The following is a 19126-nucleotide window of genomic DNA, read 5'->3' as shown; positions in this document are numbered from 1 at the left end:
TCCCACCCAATCTTCTCCGCGAACACGTTGCTCGTAAATCTGTAGTGTCTTGTAGTATCCCTTGAGTATCCTCGCAGAGAAACCCTCGTGATGGACACGTTTCGGCCGCGCGTTTTATCCCTCGCGCGGGGTGAAAATCCTCAAGAGTTTGTTCGGATAGAGAATATTCGCGGGATATACCCACCCTCAGTCGCGATCTCTTCATGTCTCAGAGTTCTTCCGCGACATCTCGACGGCACTGCTCCGGTTCACCGCATTCTCCATGTCGTCGCTGTGACGATGGCGCTTCGGCGAAGGGGTAACACCGCGAGTTCAACGGGCGAAACTCGCACGCGATAGGCACTATGTTAACGTCGTCGTTCTGCGCGCTACGTCCCGTGCTCGCGCGAGCAAAGTCCGTATTTTTTTCGTTCTCGGTTCTTTCTCCCTCTAGCTGTCTCTCTTTCTCTCCCTCTCTCTCTCTCTCTCTCTCTCTCTCGCTCTCTTTCTTTCTCTCCGGCGAAAGGTCAGGTCAGGCAGGGAACGCGCCGCGGTCGCAGAGGGCGTTTTCCCCGTCGCCGTGCTCGCGAATGGATCATCGGCGGCTTCGGTCAGACCTTCATCGCGGCGCCACCCGACACCATCGTAGACGGTGGCACATCGTCGTCGCCGGCTCGCGTCGTCTCCGTGACACAACGAACGAGACGAGGTGCACCCAAGGACGGCTTGGTTGCGGCTCGTGCGCGTACGGAACTGATCTCGAACGAAAGCGACGTATCTGCCGACGAGGGACAACGGCGGCGGCGTCGTCGTCGTCGTCAGAGTGGGGTAGGACGTCGCGACGGCGACGGCGTGCGGAGGGTGAGCACGCGCATCCGCTTCGAAGCGCGTTTCCGAAGCGCGTTGCGACGAGACCAAGTGGCCCTCGAGTTGGGCGAACTTGGTGACCGAGATGATGACTTAAAATCATCTTCAGGATTAACGAGTTCGCGTCTCTCATCGGGAGATCGCATTGCCACCCCGGATTTTGCTCGAGCTCGACGATCGTCACGACGCGTTTCGAATAATTTCACGGCTCGCTTGTTCGCGGGTCTCTGTATGTTGTGTTTACTTTCTGCAACATCTAAAAATATCAATCACATATCGGCATTGTGTTGAGAAAAATCAATCGAGGTGTCAAGAAGCTGAACTACGTGGCAAGGTCTAGTTCTCAAAGGCCTAAACCACGAAAATTCTATCTCGCGTATAAAAAAATCTTTTATTATTTGCTAAAGTTTTAACAATCTTTTTCGTGTATTTCTGCAGAAGCGCATTAAAAATAAGTGGATAGGATTGCGCGATTAGACTCTCTTCTTTCATTAAACCGAGGACGTAAGTCCGCTGTATGTAAAATTGAAGTCATCGGATATCGAATTACGATAAGATTCGCGGTCGTGCCTGAGAAATTCAGGATTATCGTCAATTCCTTTGTATCATTTAGTATCACATCCCTCGTCTCCGGAATTAACCCGTCGCCCGTTTCACCCCCTCTCTTCCCCCCTCCCCCAAGGCCGGCACATTCACGATTCAAGATCACGCGACTTGTAAAAAAATTCCCGGGAGTCTGACGCGACCAAGCCGATTGCGCGAGCTCTCTGTTTCTTCTTTTTTTCCCCTGCCCCCTTCTTTTCTTGTTTCGTCAGATCACGCGACTCGGGTCTTCTTGTGTCGCGCGAACTTTCTCTTTGATTCAATATGTTTTCCGCGAGATTTTTCAACGTTGACGGGCGGTCAAAACTCCTGGGAATAATCGGAGTGACTCCCTTGTCGTTTTGCTTTTTATAGCTCGTAAAACACCTGACTTCTCCCTCTCTTCTTCAGTTCTTCTCCTCCCTTCTCTTCGGTCCTGCCTTTTTCTCATCTCCGCTCTGGACCTTGCGACGTAAATGCGCGCGAAGAAAGGGGAGAAAAAAAAATTCCCCAAGATCGTGAGAAATGCGATCAATTTTTCAGTTTTTTTTTTTTTTTTTTTTTTTTAATTTGCGGCAAAAACAAATTGTGTTTACGCGTCGAGCACATGTGTCTTATTGACTTGCCAAAAGGTCGGCGGATCATTTTTCACTGTTCCGCGCAACACGCGTTCCCGCGCCGCGTATTGATAACGGGGTAGGGAAAAGCATATCGAATCCGCGCATTTATCTCGGTCAACCCTCCGGTCGTCATCGACTCCTTCGTAAATCAAGCGATGGTGGTGGAAAAAAAAATTGCGCCGCGTAGGCAACGTTTCTATTATTGAGATTTCTATTAATAAATCGCGAGATTGAAATATTCACGACAAATGATTGTGTGCGATGTATATGTATATATATACGTGTGTAATACACTCTCTCTCGCCGGATGGAGGAAAATTTCGCATTTATATCTCTCTTAAAGTTTCGAGTTACGGTTTCGTTAAAGAGCACTCGACCAGATAATCGATTCGACGGGCGATTTGATGTACACACAAGACGTTTCGACGGGAAAACAACCCCCGGTCTGTGTTGTGTGACATGTTTAAATTGCGCTCTTTAAATGCATTATAAAAGACAAACAGTTCTCAGGCTTCTCGCAGGAGAAAGATATTCAACGGAATCGGTGGGGTTGTGAGATCGTTTAGGACCGTTTCGTAGAAAAGGTCTTTTGCAATATTCAGCTTCTCCGCTCCGGGGAAAGGAGACGTAAACTCTCTCGTAGATGAACCTTCATTGTGCGACGCTGTTTGCCGACGCGTGGCTTTGATCTTTACGCGCAACTTCTCTCTCTTGTAATCTATACGAACCATCTGAACGCACAAGTTGAAGCTGCAAAGCCGCGGATATATAACCAGAAGATAGCGGCAGTCGCTGCGGAAAGCAGCCGGATTACGGCGAACGACACCGGAGTTCAATGACGAAAAGAGACCGGAAAACGTCGGTCAAAAAGAGAAGTAAAAGGGAAAGAAGGAGGGTTCCGTGCGTGCATACAAAGTGTCGTGTTTTACACGCGTCTCACGTGTGGATCACAAAGTGCGTTCCCGAGGCCACCCCGAGTGGGCTGCTTGCCTCGAGTAGGGTCGTCGCTTCTCTCAAGCAAATTTCTCCACCGGTCGATGGCTTACGCTTGCGCGCTGATGCCACTCGAGGATAGATAGATAGATAGAGAGAGAGAGACGTTTGCCTCGACTCGTATATGCCGAATTCACGACGCGAAAACAACCCCCGACACTCGCCCATCAACCGCACTTCACGCCAAAGAAGATTAACGCTCGATAATCCGAAGATGATGCTTATCTTCCGCTCCCGAGAACAGTTTTCCTTCGTTAACTCGAAGATTCTCGAAGAGTTTTCGGTCGTCGAAAATTATTACAGACTCGACTTCCGAGCTTCTCGTAATTAAGAGGATGAAATTATAAATCTTTGGTCAATTCGCAAGAAAAAAACGTTTTCCTTTTTTTTTTTTTTTTTCGACGCATCGGGTTTCTTTTTAATTATTTATCTCATATATTTTCGAACGAAAATCTAATTTGTCGCCGCAAAGAATTGCGTTTTATTTTTTTTTTTTTTTTTTACCGAACGTGACACATTTTTTGTCTTTATTTTCCGACATAATTATAAAGGTGTCAGAAGCAGGTTCGGGGGAGACACGTTGTTTTCGAAATCCCGTCGAACGGACATTTGATCGTCAAAATGATCGTCAATCGCGTTGTTCTCACATCTGTTGAAAGTTCTGCTCGGTGCTGAAACGGCCGTTCTCTCGGATTTTGCACCCGTGTGTATCTCCGATAAGTTCATTGCCAAGCTGGGCTGTAACAATAAATTGCGCGGACAGATTTTATTAATAACAAAAGTTATCACTCGCGCGATTAATCGAGTTATCGCAAACGAGTGAAGTTTACGAGCAATCTCTACGGTTTACGTAATCCAGTTTCACCTGTAATTGCAGCACGTTTTCTAGTCCAGCGGCGGCTGATCGGGGCGTTAAACCTATTATTGAATTAGAAGTTGAACTCGCTAGAAGATCCTCGCTGTCAATGTAACTCTGATACGGCGACCTCGATCGCCTTCGAATAACGGGTACGACTTTTCGTCTTTGTTTCGGCAGCTTACTGCGCGCCTGAAAAAAAAAAAAAATCTGCGCAATTTAATTCTTGCGTTAAATAGAAGAAAACAACACGCGATATTATTGATGTTATCGCGACCGGATGTATGTAACGAAGCGATAAATCGCGTTTGAAAAAACACGTGAAATAAATAATTAAACATATGTGAAATGAATAATCGAAAAAACCTGATAATACGATATTCCGAGCACCTGCGTGTGCGAGTAGAACATGGAGAAGTTGCTGACAATGACCGGAACCGGAAGCGCGATAGTAAGAACACCGGCGAGAGCACACAGCGCACCGATGAACATGCCGGGAAAAGTTTTCGGTGCCATATCGCCGTAACCTACTGTGGTCATGGTGACCAAGGCCCACCACAAACCGTGCGGTATGCTGTCAAAATCGTTGTCGGGATTTTCCTGAAAAATTGAAATCCACAAACGCACAAATAAATTAAAACAAACAGACGTTTTGTTATTTGTGCGTTTTATTATTATAACAATGTCGCGCAGATAATATTCAGCCAGCGATGTTGTAACAGAGAACGCGCGAAATTTTAACGAGCGCGGTTTTTTTTTTCTAAAAATCGAATCTTTCCCCGCAGATTTCGCTGTAAAAAAAAACAAAATTCTTGTCGGTTTATAGCAAAACCGCCTATCGAAAAACTCGCGTCCTTGAAATATTTAATTCCTTTGTCCACATGGAATTTATGAATGTTTAATTCCTCCATCTTCATGAAACGCATACCTGAAGGCGTTCGGCATAGAATATGAGACTGGCGAAGAGCACGATTCCCAACACGAGAAAGAAGACCAGCAGACCGAGCTCCTTCGCGGATGCCTTGAAGGTGTGTATGAGGATTCTGAGTCCGGGCGAGTGTCTCGTCAGTTTGAACAGTCGCAGGACCCGCGCCACCGACAACAGCTCGACGTAAAGATTCGGCTTCGCCAGGTATTCCGTGTAGAAGCTCATCGTTGCCGCCAGATCGATCAGATTGACCGGCGACATGACGAAACGCCTCAGGCTGGGGCTTACCTGCAATTCGGTTACGTTGTCACATCTCACGTATACGTTCGGGCATGTGTCGCGCCACGTCACAATTTCAGTTTATCGATCGCCAATTAGAAATGTCGTTGCGGAGCCATTGAGACGAACGAACGTTGTGTTTGTTTCGTGTGAAATGGAATTTAAATTGCAAAATTTAAATGTTCATCAAAATTTGTTGGACGCAATTACGGATTACATAATAAATATACATGTATGCGACGGTAATGAAAAAATAACAATCGTACGATAAAGCGAAGCGCTATCTCGACGCTGAACCAGGCGTTGCACGCGTGTTCCAGATAAAAAAACGCCCGATGAGAATTGATAGCCGTGTTATCCGTGCGATCGTCCCGCGTGTCTTCGTGCTTGCTTTTCGTCAGCGATCTCGGCGTTTGATTCTTCACGCAGAAACAAAGAACCGACAGACAAATGAAGAACACCGTTGCGCAGGCGATGCACTTGGCGGTCGTGGACGAGCACGGCTCGTTGAAGAGAATCCAAACGCGCGATCGTAATCTCTGCCATCTGGTTAGATTCCCGCTGTAATATTCCTCCTCGAATCCGAATAGACGGGCGATTTCTTCGTCGCCGAGCTTCTCGCCCTCGATGTCGAGTTTGTCGAGAATCGCCAGGGTGGCTTGCGTGTCCCGGTGAACGCTATACGTGCTCCAGCAACACGGTTCTACCTGCAGAAAGTCAACTTAATTAAGGAACTTTATTAAAGTACCTTTGCGAGCGACGCATGATCGATTTACGTTGATACATTGTGTCGTTTTTTATGTAGGCCGCCGAGTGTTTGAATTTTTTTTTCTCTTTACCGTTTCGTTGAAATTCGCAGCAGGTCCTCGCGGGAGTGCGTGGGCGTGAAAGAATTTACACAGAAATTTGAGGAAGAAGAAAATGCGATCTTTCTATTTTTAAAACGTGTTGTTTTTTTATTCCTCCTTCCTCGTAAACTCAGAGGTCGGTATTGTAATATTTTTTATTTTGTAAAAAAAAAAAAAACACGAAACAACCTGATTCGAGTCGAGGCCCCAAAACTCCAGCTCCTCCTCGAAAAGTGGGCCGCACACATCAGTGGGATAATGCAGCTTCCCCGTGCGATAATAATTAAGCACTTGGGCGAATACGCCCGGATGCCGATCGTAAAAATATTCATTCAGCACGGGATCGTAATTCACTAATGCCTCCGTCAACCGCGATAATCTGGTCGCCGGGATTTTTCTTAGCGTCGCTTTATACGTCTCGTGTCTAACGCCACCCACATTCAGTGTCACTCGATCGTTCCATCTTCCGTCTTTCATTTTTATCGCCTTCCGCGCCGTGGCTTTTTCCCTCACCGAGTAGACACATACAACCGAGACGAGAATTTATTGCGGAGATGAAGCTTGTAAAAATTTTAATTAGATGTAATTCAGCACGCGCAAGGAAGTGATAAATAATATTATTGCACGGTCGTTAAATGGATCTCTCGCGAAACGCGGTTGTATTTTTACTCACTTTAGCCGCGAGGTTTTCTGTGAAAATATCGAGCATCAATTTAAACCGGGAAACGGTGTTTCGCCAAAGATCTGTCAAAATATGTATCTCACGGAGCTACTTCGCCAAGTGTATTCCGCGCGAAGTGCGTTCGCGCTTGCCGACGACTATTCGATGATTGCGCGAAACCATGAGATGTTCGGTAAAAAGGAATGACCCGCGTCACGCGTATATACCGCGAGCTTTCTTAGTTCTATAAATTCGCGCGTGTTTATTTGCGCGGCACGGAGCGCACACGGCGTTCGAATTCGTCGTTGTTTCAATTTAGAATGCAAAGTCACGCAACAGACGAGAACAATTTGAAATCTTCGCTGAAATCCACGTTAAAAAACAAACATATGCACATTCGTACTTTTTATTTTTGTATCGTTGACGCGTATCGTTTGCGCTGTGTGCGTAACAAATGCGCGTGCGATGTAATTTCATCGCGCGAAACGCGCTCGTTTTTGAATTTACACGGCTTCGTTCTCGCTCGATACCCAGTTGTTTGTTTTTACAATTCAAACTCGTCTGATGTTACTTCGTTTTATCGTCGATTAAAAACAAAAATGAAATTTTATACAATTTTTTTTTTATTGTTGTTGCAAAACTTGTCGGTACATAAGAGATCTGTATCAATGCCACATCAGATAAAATGTGCATCCATTTGCCGTGCTTGCGACCTCTCTGCTTCAACTGAAGAACTACAAATCCAGTGTACAGGGAAAAAACCACACATTTTTATACAATTATTACATTAGTTTGCATAATATTTTGTATTTTTATATCGTACAGATGCTTAAATATTCGAAACACAAAAAATCTGTGCTAAAAAAAAACGAAGAACTTTTTCAAAATACTAAAATAAAAAACGATGTCGTTGGAGTTTGCGTGAAACTTTCTGTAATTGAAAAAAAATAAGGGTCGAAATGTCATTGATTTGAATTTTTTTTCTGCGAGTTAAATAGATTCACAAACTACATATTCTTAATTAAAAACAAAAGAAATCCCAAGACGAATCCCGAGATTCGATTATCTGATTGAGATCATGTCGGTCGAAGTTTACGGGGTAGTTCCGGCGCCGTGACAAAGAGGGTGACGGCGGAAGAACGCGAAGAGGAGCTCCATCTGGTCCCGACGTGACGTGGCCCGATCGTCGGGACCGGCTTCGCGGTGTTGTTTGTGGGCGTCGGTACTTCCGCACGCCGCGCATGTATGCACAAGGATGAGACGTGGGCGTACGCGGCTTTAAAGGATAGAACGACGCCCGTCTATGACGTCATATTTGTTTCATTCCGCCGTGCCAGCACGCGTCCGGCTTGTCTTTTCAATATTGCAACTGTGTCATCTCGTTTATCTTCTTCTCTTACCCGCGTCCGCCAACCCTCTTTTCGCTGCGCCCTTCTCATTCACCGCCGCGACGTGCCAGTATGTTTAACATGTCGCTTTTTTATCTTTCTTCCCCTCCCATCTCCCATTTCTCCCGTTCTTTCTGCCACCCTCCGCGACGTCCCTCTTTAGCTAATGCCATTGTCCCATATGCGCACGTGCCCACAGAACGAAACGTTTCTCGCGTTCATTTCCTGGTTTACCTTTGATTACGCAGCAACAACGCACGCGTTATTACGGTCTGCTTATTGTTCGACTAATTATTTCGAAAGAAATATATGTTTTAAACAAAAAAATATATATACACAGACGGAAGAGACAAAATTCTTTATTCTTCCAGGGCTTTTTTACATTTATATCTTAGAATTCATATTTTGGGATATTTTTCGGACTTATATATATATATTTTTTTTTTGTCAATTGTCAGAACGAGAAAACTAGAACGTCGTTTTAATTGCCCAGCCAATTAACAAAGAAATTCTTTTTTATGCAGTCGTATTGATTAAAAAAATAAAAAAAAGAAAAAGAAGAAAAATCAAGATCCGTCCGCTATAGAATTTTTCAGCAGGATAACTGCAATATTGTCGTTAATTAGTCCGGCAGAGTTCATCGCGCTTTGAAAATAATCGGCGAAGTTCTATTTATAACGCTCTCATCCTCTATCGACATTAAACGCGCGACACAGATAAATATCACGATATTAATACGCCTAACAGAGAAAGAGAGAGAAAGAAAGAAAGAGAGAGAGAGAGAGAGAGAGAGAGAGAGAGGAGGGATGTTGTAAAAAAGAAGAGAGTGTAACGAGAGGGTGCCGTGTGTGCGGCATATAAAAGCGAATACACGCGTCGAGAGTAGAGCGAAGGTTACAAATACCCCTACCGCGTCGCCCCGTCATCATCGCTCCCCTTTTCCCCGCAAACATCCGCGATTTCCCCCATCTCAATTTCTCCCACGCTTCCACTCCCTCCATTCATCCCCCTCCGTATCTCGCTATCTAGCTTCCTCCACCCTTGTTTCTCTCCCGTGTATATCCCCAAACCCACCCCGACACGCGTTCTTCCTCGCACCGACTCAGGCGCACCACCCCAACGGCGGTTCGCTCTTCTCTCCGGCTCACACACTGGGGCACGTCATCCCTCGCGTCTCGCGAGGACCACCGAGACGCGTCGCCTCGGTCGTGCGTCCGCGTTTTGCCAACGTCGTCTCGCGGTCGGTCTGTCGTGGTCGTCGTCGTCGTCGTCGTCGTCATCGTCGTCGTCGCGCTCGACGTTGTCGGATCTGCAGAACAGGATCGCCAGGACACTCGCCGACGACAGATCACGACGAGGATCCGCGTCGAGGCGCGAGTGTCGCGAGTAAACGAGAGCCGCGTAAAAACGTAGTGGTGGTGGTGGTGGTGGTGGATCTCGCGTTGTCCCGCGCGCGATCATGAACGTCACGCGAGACGACGCGCCGACGAGATAGTCTACGAGGAGGAGGCTGGCTGGTTGGCTGTCGCTCGCGGGATATATCACACATCCCCCGGGCGCATTTCTCTCGTTCGAGAGGGAAAAAGCGGGTAGGATCGATAGGCCCAGCTGGTGTGCGTATTCGCGGCGTTTTCGCGAGTGTGGCCGTGCGGGGTGCGGCCCAGGATGGTGAAGGCGCCCACCAGCAGCAGCATGGTACCCGCCGGCGGTGGCCCGGCGGGCGTCAGGAGAATTCATCCCGGTCCCGAGATCGCCATGAACCCGAGAAACCTGCCCACTGCCTCCGCGAACATGCCGATGCGGGGTGATGCCAACGCGGTCGGCAGAACAACACCCGTTTATTACCCCCAGGTACAGATCTCCCAATTCCAGTTGACAGACGTACGTGTGTCCAGTGCGAATGTGGCGGCACATTTCGCGTTGGATCACCGTGACTACTACTCTGCGCCAGAGTTGGAACGACAATATGTTCATTTTTCTCGCATTTTCCGATTTCTTCAGACTTGCATTATTTACTTCGAAGTAAATGCACAAATAACGGAAAATAAATAGACTAATAAGTAGGAAATAAACAGACCGCGTCGCATGAAAATTGCCAGCGGCTGTGGCTCTGCTCTTTCATCTCTTAGAAGTGCCGCGACGGCACACTTCTCGTTTTTCTCTCTTTCTCTCTCTCTCTCTCTCTTTTTCCCCCTTTCGTTGTTTTACAAAGAAAAACTGACCCGAGAATCTTAGCATCAGACGTTTCTTTTTTCGTATTAATGCGATGTGATAAATCACCCTCGTTATTATTCTGCCGTACGGAATAAGTTTGCGTCAACTTTTTGTTTACGTATTTCCACACGTTTTAATATTACGTGTATAAGTTTCTCCGGTATATATTTCTCCGGTATATATTTTGTGTGTGCGTGTGTGTGTGTATATATACATACGCTTCTTTTGTTTTACTTCGCAAACTCTCGGATGTACGATAACGTAAAGTTCATTAACCATCGTCCGTCGCCGTGACGATCAGATTCTCTTATTAATCGCCGACGGTTAAACTCGAGCTGATCCGTTGAGTAGGTCACGTTACTCTTAACGTATCTCGTTAACGAATACGTAAATTTACATCCTGAAACGTTAAATCTTTTCAATCCTATTACACATTATTGCAATTTAACTTTTAAAGAAGATCATATTTTTTAGACAAATATTTTTCCTCTCAACTCTTTGCACTCCGAATCCCGATATCACATATCATTGCGCCAACGTGTGTCGAGTGCGCGACTCGACACTAATTAAAATTAATTCGGAGACCAGACTAATTGGGAATGAGAAAAAAAGAATTTGGACTGCAAAAGTTTAATTCTCTTTCTCTCTATATATATATATATGTACGTGTTCTTTTGTTATTTGTCGTTTTTATTAGTTTCATCTACGTTTTCTTTCCTTTATCATAACACGTTTGTCACGTTTGCACGCCCACATCGAAAAGTGAGAAACGAACGCTTCAGAGAATTTCAACAACGAAAACTTGGTTCACGCGATATAATCGCAAAAATAACAACATCCCGATTATTGTCCTCCCTATCCTCGAAGAGGAAGAGGGAGGACATTGCACGCGCTCCAAAATCCGTTTCCTGCCGATCGAATGTAGGTCAGTCCACTCGAGAGAAATGCGCTCTCGGCTTGGAGAAGACTGAACGTTCCCCTTATCCTCCTCCTCCTCCTCCTCCTCCTCTTTTCCTGATCTCCCTCTGCTAGGGATCCGAACGAATCTCGTTGCCGGAAACCGATAATACGATAATTAGACAGGCACAATAGCGCGTTTCGCGCGCCGAAGATATCTCGAGGAGAGTTTCGTGTTTAACAAGGAATAATGTAAGAACAGGTAATGAAGTCCGGGGAAATTAGAGAGAGAGAGAGAAAGAGCGAGAGAAGGGAAGTTTAACGCGACGACTATTATGATTTCCGATAGCGCACTTCGCCACAATGAGAACGTGGTGTAGCTACGGAACTTCAGTGAATGAAGCAGTTTCAGTCGATCAAAGGGCGATATACAATTTTTAAAACGTTTTCGCGCACGCAAAAAAAGTTCAACGTTCCCGCGCGTTGGCGAAGCCGGCACACTTCATTTGCCTCGTCGTAATAAGCGAACGATCGTCAAATATTTGATATTTCGACACGAAGAAAGTATAACAACACGGAAAATTAATTCAACAACGAGTGAAAAAGGCGGCAAAGTTTCGATTCAAAGAGATCGCGCTGCTCAATAAAATTTATAATTCGCAAAACGTTTCGAATTATTTCAGATTTACTATTTTTAAACTTTTCGCAACGGGTAAGACAGACGTTTAACGCAAACGATCGAAACGAGAAAATTAACGCAATTGCGACAAAGTGGAAAATAATATCGGTTAAACAATTATCGATCGAACATCGTTTTGTGCGATCTAAATTTTAATCTAAACGTTTGAGAGAGAATAGCTCTTAAAATATCCGCGAGCACAAGAGAGTAGAAGCAATTACCTGCACATCATAAATATAAATAGCCGCGTTTACGCTCGCGAATATTTTATCATTATTCGCGGTTATTGCCTTTATATTGTATTTATTTCGTCCCAAAGGGGGCGCGGTAATTAAATTCCGATTCTTTCGGCCCAATTATTCGGTCGCTGTGATGACAAACGCCGTCGCTGTCAAAATGTATATATTGTCGTAGATTAAATTACAAAGAGTTCCTCGCGTACGTCGGTCCGATTTTCACGACAATTTCTCCCTCGAGTGTCTATCCGTTATTCCGCGTGTTCCATCAACGCGTCTGTTCCGCGCTTGAAAACTCTCTCTTTTGTTGTTTTTTCTGGAAAATATACAAAAACGCTCCTCTCTCTCTCTCTCTCTCTTTCATTTTTTTGCGAACAGGTCGACGTCTCGACGCAGGTGGATCTTCACGGCGGTTTCGCCGGGAACACGGACTCGTGGGATCGTCGCGCGACGCCGTTGTACTCGCGCGAGGACATCAAGGAGCAGTACTGCATCACGAGCCGGCAGCTCGACGCCGTCGAGAAGTCCGGCGGCGGTTTCTTCGGCTGTTTGTCAACGCGGGGCCCGTCGCCGTGCAGCTCCACCAGAAGCTCGATCCTGTCGGCGTGCGTGCGTAGCGTGCCAAGCGACGAGAACCTGTGCGACGCGCCGTATCCCCGAAGACCCCTTCAGATCATGTATCGCCAGCCTTATCCGACCTACTCCCGCATGGGGTACGATTTCGAGGACGAGGCGGACTGGATTGAGAGTTCCTACTTCAGACGGCGCCCGAGGTCGTTTTGCACTGTGCCTGATCCGAAGAGGTGAGACGAGAGAGAATCCGCGACGATTGAAATTTTCTTTTACCGCGATTTTAAACGCGGAATAAAATCGATTTGAAATCTCGCGGACGAGAGAAGAAGAAGAGAGAAGTCGCGCGCGTCGTTCGAATTTCAAAGTCTCAGGAATATCGGTTTTGAATGTTAGAACGCGAATGTGTGGCAGACGACGAAGGAGGGCGCCGGAATTGCCATTTCTCAGAAGACGCGAATCCGATTTGTAATTAAAATTCCTTAATGGCGAATGCATGAGAGAGCGCTTCTCTTACGGTAGGTAGGTAGTACGTAAATTTGCAATCGCTCGCGCGTTTTTATACGAAACGACGTCTCAAGTTCGAATAAAAAAAGTAGACTCGTTTACTCTGTCAATACGCAGGATATAATTCGCACGCACACACCGCACATACACACATGCGCGCGCGCAGTATATCATGACACCTGCGAAGAGCGACGTTACCTCTGGCTATTTGGCAGTTGCGAGTGCTTCGGATATTTGGGGCAAATTACTCCGTCGGGACGCGTTTAGAATGTATCTGCCGGATCGATTTATCGGTAAAGACTTTAGTAACGTAATTGATCGAAAGGCGTGTCGCGCGGCAACGCGCATGCAAACGGAAAGCCAAGAAATTGGCATTTCAGGCGTTTCAGCTCGGACGTTTCCAAGTGTGCACACGTTTTGCCGCTTTCTGGCTTTAACGCGCAAATATAGAAAATAATAAATATACGCAAGAAAGACAAATATTGAAAATATTGAAAAAAAATATATATACCTTCAACAAAATAAATTTGATTCTCGCGTGAAATATATGTGCGTTTAGAGAGACAAATATTGAAAATATTGAGAGAATCGAATACAAATCCAAGTCTTTGGTAAAAAACAAAAAAAAAAAAAAAAAAACGTAATCGCGAATTTATGAAAAACCTTCGTGTGAACGATGATATATAACGCATAACGTTTGATACGATTTGCGTCTCGAGAGAGGGATTCATATATTCGGAATCTTTTCCTTATGCTTGCATTGATCGGAGCGTCCAATACGGGTTTCAGACCTTATAAAAACGGTATTTATATAGAGAGCACACACACGCGCGGTGTGTGTTCCGCCGGTGTGTGTCGCGTATAAAGCCGGTCTCTCCTCGTCAGAGCATAGCGTGCGCCCGAGAGGGGGTTGGGTTTATTCCTGATTATCATGAGTGCCGCACCGCTCCTTTTATCAGCTTTTTAAGGTCAACGGAAAGCGGTCGATTAAAAAATTATGGTTGCGCGCAAAATCGCTGTGTATGCGGAAAAAAAGTTTCGAGCTAATAGAGAGAACGGCATTCACGTAAATTTAGCGTCGCGCGCGTGTCTGCTGACGCGACACTGATCGCACTTGAAATTAAATTTCTTGTTTGCCTATTTGTCTTTCGCTTCGATAGGATAAAAAGTTTAGATTATTTTTATTCCGCACGCTCTTTCTCTCCCTGCCCTCTCTCTCTCTCTCTCTCTCTCTCTCTCATATTTCAACTTAATTTCTAACATGTGCATTTCTCTCAATATACTCGATGTTGTTTTTTGTTTCACTTTGTTTCGCACCGTAGAGAATCCTAACTAAAATACGAAATTGTATACGCGCGTTCGATAATTAACGTGAAAATAAAACAAATTGAAGTGTTGTTCATTAAGTAAAATGACGTTGAGTCTTGTGACATTTCTTTTGTTTCTTTGATTTTTGCTCGACGAGCTTTTTGCCATCTTTTGTCTTAGATTTTAATATGTGTGCTTGAGAGAAAGAGTCGTCTGTTTCTTGATTGAGATTGACGTGCTGTCGTCCCACATCCTACGTGATAATATCCGCGACACGTGTCAAGTTATATTTGCAATAATAACTATTTTCTGACAACGAAAAATTCTTAACCGATCCGTATTTTATTCTCACACGAAAAACACTCTCTTTATATGAAACTATATATAATTCATACGACATAAAAAATGTAGTTAATGAATATTTAAAATTGAAAATCTGAAAAAAACCAATTTCAATAATTCGCAATTTTTTTAATGGGAAATTTTACGAGTAATATTGTAACAGTTTTACAGTATTATGAGTTTTAATTCTTTTTCTAATGCATTTTTCATCGGAGTGGATTGTTGTATCTATTTGCAAAGTAACGATTTCTAATTGCGTTGCAAAATTAAAACTAATCTCGAAAATGTTGTAGATGCATAATTATTGTAGCTTGGAACGTTGCTTAACAGTGCTACAATTTGACAACATAATTTTTGGTCGCGAAGATACACTTGGGTGCCAGAAGACGAAGAATCCACGAAGATGGAAGGTCCGCGGCCGGTGTTACCGCCCGCACTCCCTCCGCCACCTTCCGTCACCATAGCGACAGCGACGCAGGGACCGCAAGCTCCGAAGACGAAACACGTGAGCTTTGCGAGGTCGTACACGCTCACATCATTCGACGTCCCGAGGAGCAGAAGCCCGCCGAGGCCACATAATCCGGAACGTCTTATAGACTCGCAGCCGACAATGCAGAATGCTATACTGCCTTCATCCCTGCCCTCGGCACACCCTTATTCCGCTGTTGAGCCACGTGTCCTCGTAGTTGGTAGGTGTTGCATTTCACCGTCGTATTACGTTGAATCGCAAAAGTTTCTCTTATATACGCGCGCATATAAAAAAAAAAAAAAAAGACTAACTATAAAATGTTTACAATGTGTACAAAATAAATGTAAACGCGTAATTGTAAATATTTTCTAAGCCCGTGGTTTTGCGCTAAAAATAAATTGTTGATTAAATTAATTTGAAATTTTCCCGACGTGCAATAACTGCGCGCGCGAACGATCAAAATTGTCTCGCTGTTTTGATCCCAAGCCAAGATCGCAGATTAAGCAGGGAAAATAGTTAAAGCTATTTACTCGCGGTCACGCGGCTTGATGTCGCGTAAAACTCGACTACAAGCTGGCCCAAACGGCCGTGGATAAGAGAGTTGTGACCTGAAAATTACTGAAGATAAAAATAATAACGCGCGCGCGCGAAGTGCATCAAATATCATTTTGCGAGATAAGCGCGCAACACTTTCGTTTTAATCACATTTTTTAATTAAGAAAGAAACTCGAAGTTGTAATTTCTCGCTGCGCGAAATTTTCACGCGCGTAAGTGAATTGAATATATCTCCATTATTTTATTTATAAATAGAAATGTGCGGGAAAAAAGCGCGTTATTTTTACAAAAATACTAATCAAACTTCGAACTGAATTATTTAAGGGCGAGAGAGAGAGAGAGAGAACTTTAAAATAGAGCCGCTCGCGCGACAACGGAAGTGCGTCGGCAAATTGCGTGTTTTTTATTTATTTTTTTTTTAATTTGTTTCAAATTACACGTAAGCACCGATTCACGCAGTTTTGATCGATTTGTAGCGATTTATTCGTTCCAGAGAAACCATCGAAACGCGGTGCGATGAGGACGCAGGCGACGCAGACCGACATCGCGCCGATGTTCCGCCGCCAACCCCCGGTGACTCTCAGCCCGAGGACCATTCATCGCGTCAAGATGGTCTCGCAGGGCGCTCAGACAAACGGCATTTTCAACGGCAGGAAATTAACAAAAAGTTACTCGGAAGCCGGACAATTAGGAACGCCGCTCGGCGGCGGTCAAACCGGCGCGCCCGCGAAAGAGGAAGCCGAACACCACGAACCGCTCCATAGAACACAAAGCGAGGAACCGCCGAGGTCGCCGTTTCTTGTTTCGACAACACCGCCGCCACTCCTATCCGCCACCACCGTTGTTATCGAAGAATCCTTGCCGAATGGCGACATCGCGCTTCTATCCGGCATTGTAAGCAGAAAAAAGGACACATTTCTATTCGCATAAAAAAAGAAAACAAAGTGTGAAAAGAAAATAAAGTTACACACTTTTTTTCTTATTTGTCTCGTGAAATGCAGCGACCGAGATTTTGCGAAAGAAATTGGATTTAAATCAAAAATCGAATTCCCCGTTCCGTTTCTTTCGCAGCCGTTGGAGCACCGTAAATCCCTTGATTTAGACGATCAGGAGATCATCATAAACTTCAAGCCGGCGCCGGTGTCGCCGGACGCCCGGGCGCTCCTCAGTCGCATTTCCGAGCCTATCCGCAGGCCGCTGCCTCTCCAGAAGACCTTCTCCGACGGTGAGATTCGCGTGGAGAGGCGCGAGCTCATCGGGGAGAGCAGCGAGCCGAGCTACCCCCACACATGCAGAAGGAATCAGCAGGATCCTTGGGGCAGAACTGTCAGAGCACCCGTCCAATTTTCCTCGACTCCCGAGGATCTGTCCTTGCTACGAAGCCTCTCGCCCCATGAGGATCACCCGGAAGAGGTACGCGGGAGCGCGCGCGCGCGCTCGAGACGTGCATATTTATTTCACAGAATAAGACGAGACACAAATTTGTCACGCTTAAGCGGACATGATATAAGTAAAGTGTGTTGTGTGGCTTTAAGGAGTTCCATGAGAATTTAATACGTCGGGGTCTCTTTCGGAAACGAAGCGTGTCGCTCGAGGACGGCGTGCAGGGCCCGCTGTCGGACGACTTCATGCTTCCCAGATCGCTTCCGAGTTCGCCCACGTCGCCGCCCGCGGCAACAAGTGTGTTATGTAATAAGACCCTCTTTCCGCTGATACTACGTTTATTTATTTCGCAGCGAATATTGAACTTGACACGCGCGTCTTCGTCGGCGCGACTAAATAAACGATAACGATTTTTCCAGCTCCGCGCAGGATCTCGCAGATCCTGAAGGACGACAACTTGCCGAGCGGCGTGGTGCTGCAGACCACCACGATCTATCCGCCCGGTTTCAGCGTCGGGACCGGGATTCCCACCACCGCCGGTATCATGGGCCAGGTGACCTCGCCTTTCGCGTCGAGCGACTCGCTGACAAACGACGTGACCAGGGACCACAGCGACGGGATATGGAACGAGTCGCAGGCGACGGTTCTCCAGGCCGACTCGTTGGCATTACTGACGCCGTCCTCGAGGAGGAGGCACCTTCTGCTCCTGCAGCATCAGCAACGTTCGTCGATGGACACCGAGGCGCTCGACGTGGAGGACGACTCGGAACCCTGTCCGCCGAGTCCGAGGATACGTCTGGAACCCGCAACTCCCGTACAAACCCTCACCCCAAGGTAGGTTTCGCGATTGCGGAAAAGGGGAAGCGAGCTTAAAATTCGCTGCGCGAACTCAAATATATATTTGCAAAGCGGATACGCAAATTGAAAAAAAAAAAAAAAAGACGTTTTTATTGGTGGTGCTGTTACATAATTTATTTATACAAGACATACGATTTTTGCAGACGCGCTTACAGAACGATACAAGATCTGTTACCGGCACACTTTCAGCAAATTTACTGCAATGACGTAACAGCACATTTATACTCGTACGATATGTAAGGCTACATTCTGATCTGATTAATTTTGTCCGTAGTTCCTTCCTCCCCTTCTCCGAGTTGAGCTTTCTTCTTTGATAAGTCATCCTCCTTTGATAAGTCGCATCAAGGGTTGTACAAATCTTGCAATCTTGTAAATGCAGTCTTTATTTGTACACATCTCTTTTCTGTTGGTCTTAGGTTCTCATTGTACAAAACATCGAAGTACGCTAGAATAATTCCTTTCAATACCGTAATACACGCACACACACACACACACACACGCTCGTAATATATTTACGTAATTTATCGTAGAAGCCATGACATTAAGAACCTTAGAAAAAAAAAAGCCAGAGATCGACCCTCACACGTCTCTCCCGAGTATAATATGTATATATATATATATATATACATATGTATGTATCACCTCTTACGTACATATTTCTCAGTATAACATCACGATTCATTTATATTAAATTTTATCCCTCAATAATTCTATATTAAAGTTGAAATACCGAGATTTTTTCTCCGAGAAAACTTTTTCTCTTCGCGTCTTCTAATCGAAATTTATCGCCTTTCTTCTTTTTTCTTTTTTTTTTTTTTTCTTTTTTTTCCGCTCTGCCCCAGCATCGAATCTCTCTCCGCGAGCAACGGCCGGCCGCGAAGTGGATTACGCCGCGCGAGTCCGGGCCCGCCGTTGTCGCAGCCGCACTCGCAATCGTCGAGCGAGTTCGCTCTGAGTCTGGCGAGAACCGACTCGGGCGGTCGCACGAACACCGACATCTCCGAGACCTCCGAAGACTACGTCACTGCCAATACTTCTACGGAAACCGGGACCACCACAGGCACGTCCGCCACGACCAGTTCCTGGTCGAGGCCGCCGCAGACGTCG

At 45.7% G+C, this 19126-nt stretch overlaps 3 protein-coding genes across 3 annotated transcripts in view; 1 reads left to right on the top strand and 2 right to left on the bottom strand.

The window, feature by feature from the left end:
* Positions 1-645, bottom strand: part of LOC109861840 (potassium voltage-gated channel protein Shaw-like) — an 8129-nt gene extending 7484 nt beyond the window's left edge. The window contains exon 1 of the mRNA XM_020441672.1: positions 185-645. The gene's annotated coding sequence lies outside the window, so the exon portion shown is untranslated. The remainder of the gene's footprint in view (positions 1-184) is intronic.
* Positions 646-4179: 3534 nt separating this feature from the next.
* LOC109861695 (potassium voltage-gated channel protein Shaw-like) lies at positions 4180-6761 on the bottom strand. Its single transcript, XM_020441453.1, has 4 exons — positions 6142-6761; positions 5371-5811; positions 4826-5113; positions 4180-4497 (listed from the first exon to the last, which is right to left on the bottom strand). The coding sequence occupies exons 1-4, from the start codon at positions 6427-6429 to the stop codon at positions 4231-4233; spliced, it is 1284 nt and encodes a 427-aa protein (XP_020297042.1). The 5' UTR covers positions 6430-6761; the 3' UTR covers positions 4180-4230.
* Positions 6762-9666: 2905 nt separating this feature from the next.
* Positions 9667-19126, top strand: part of LOC109862243 — a 19974-nt gene continuing 10514 nt past the window's right edge. Inside the window, 9 exon segments of the mRNA XM_020442230.1 lie at positions 9667-9852; positions 12406-12830; positions 15121-15443; positions 16272-16672; positions 16850-17191; positions 17314-17467; positions 17581-17995; positions 18163-18255; positions 18862-19126. The exon segment at positions 18862-19126 is cut by the window's right edge and continues 9 nt beyond it. Of these exon segments, the coding sequence (XP_020297819.1) occupies positions 9667-9852; positions 12406-12830; positions 15121-15443; positions 16272-16672; positions 16850-17191; positions 17314-17467; positions 17581-17995; positions 18163-18255; positions 18862-19126 (2604 nt within the window).

The sequence above is a fragment of the Pseudomyrmex gracilis genome, unplaced genomic scaffold (assembly GCF_002006095.1).
Source record: "Pseudomyrmex gracilis isolate BER0280 unplaced genomic scaffold, ASM200609v1 scaffold_9, whole genome shotgun sequence".
In the NCBI taxonomy this organism is placed as follows: Eukaryota; Metazoa; Arthropoda; class Insecta; order Hymenoptera; family Formicidae; genus Pseudomyrmex; species Pseudomyrmex gracilis.
This window is presented reverse-complemented; position numbering and strand designations above follow the sequence as displayed.

Excerpts from the sequence above, each read along its gene's own strand:
- LOC109861695 (XM_020441453.1), bottom strand. The coding sequence starts at position 6,429 with ATGAAAGACGGAAGATGGAACGATCGAGTGACACTGAATGTGGGTGGC. Across the intron at positions 5,812-6,141 it reads GGGGCCTCGACTCGAATCAG|GTAGAACCGTGTTGCTGGAG; the intron begins GTTGTTTCGTGT and ends GACTTTCTGCAG. Across the intron at positions 5,114-5,370 it reads AGATAGCGCTTCGCTTTATC|GTAAGCCCCAGCCTGAGGCG; the intron begins GTACGATTGTTA and ends ACCGAATTGCAG.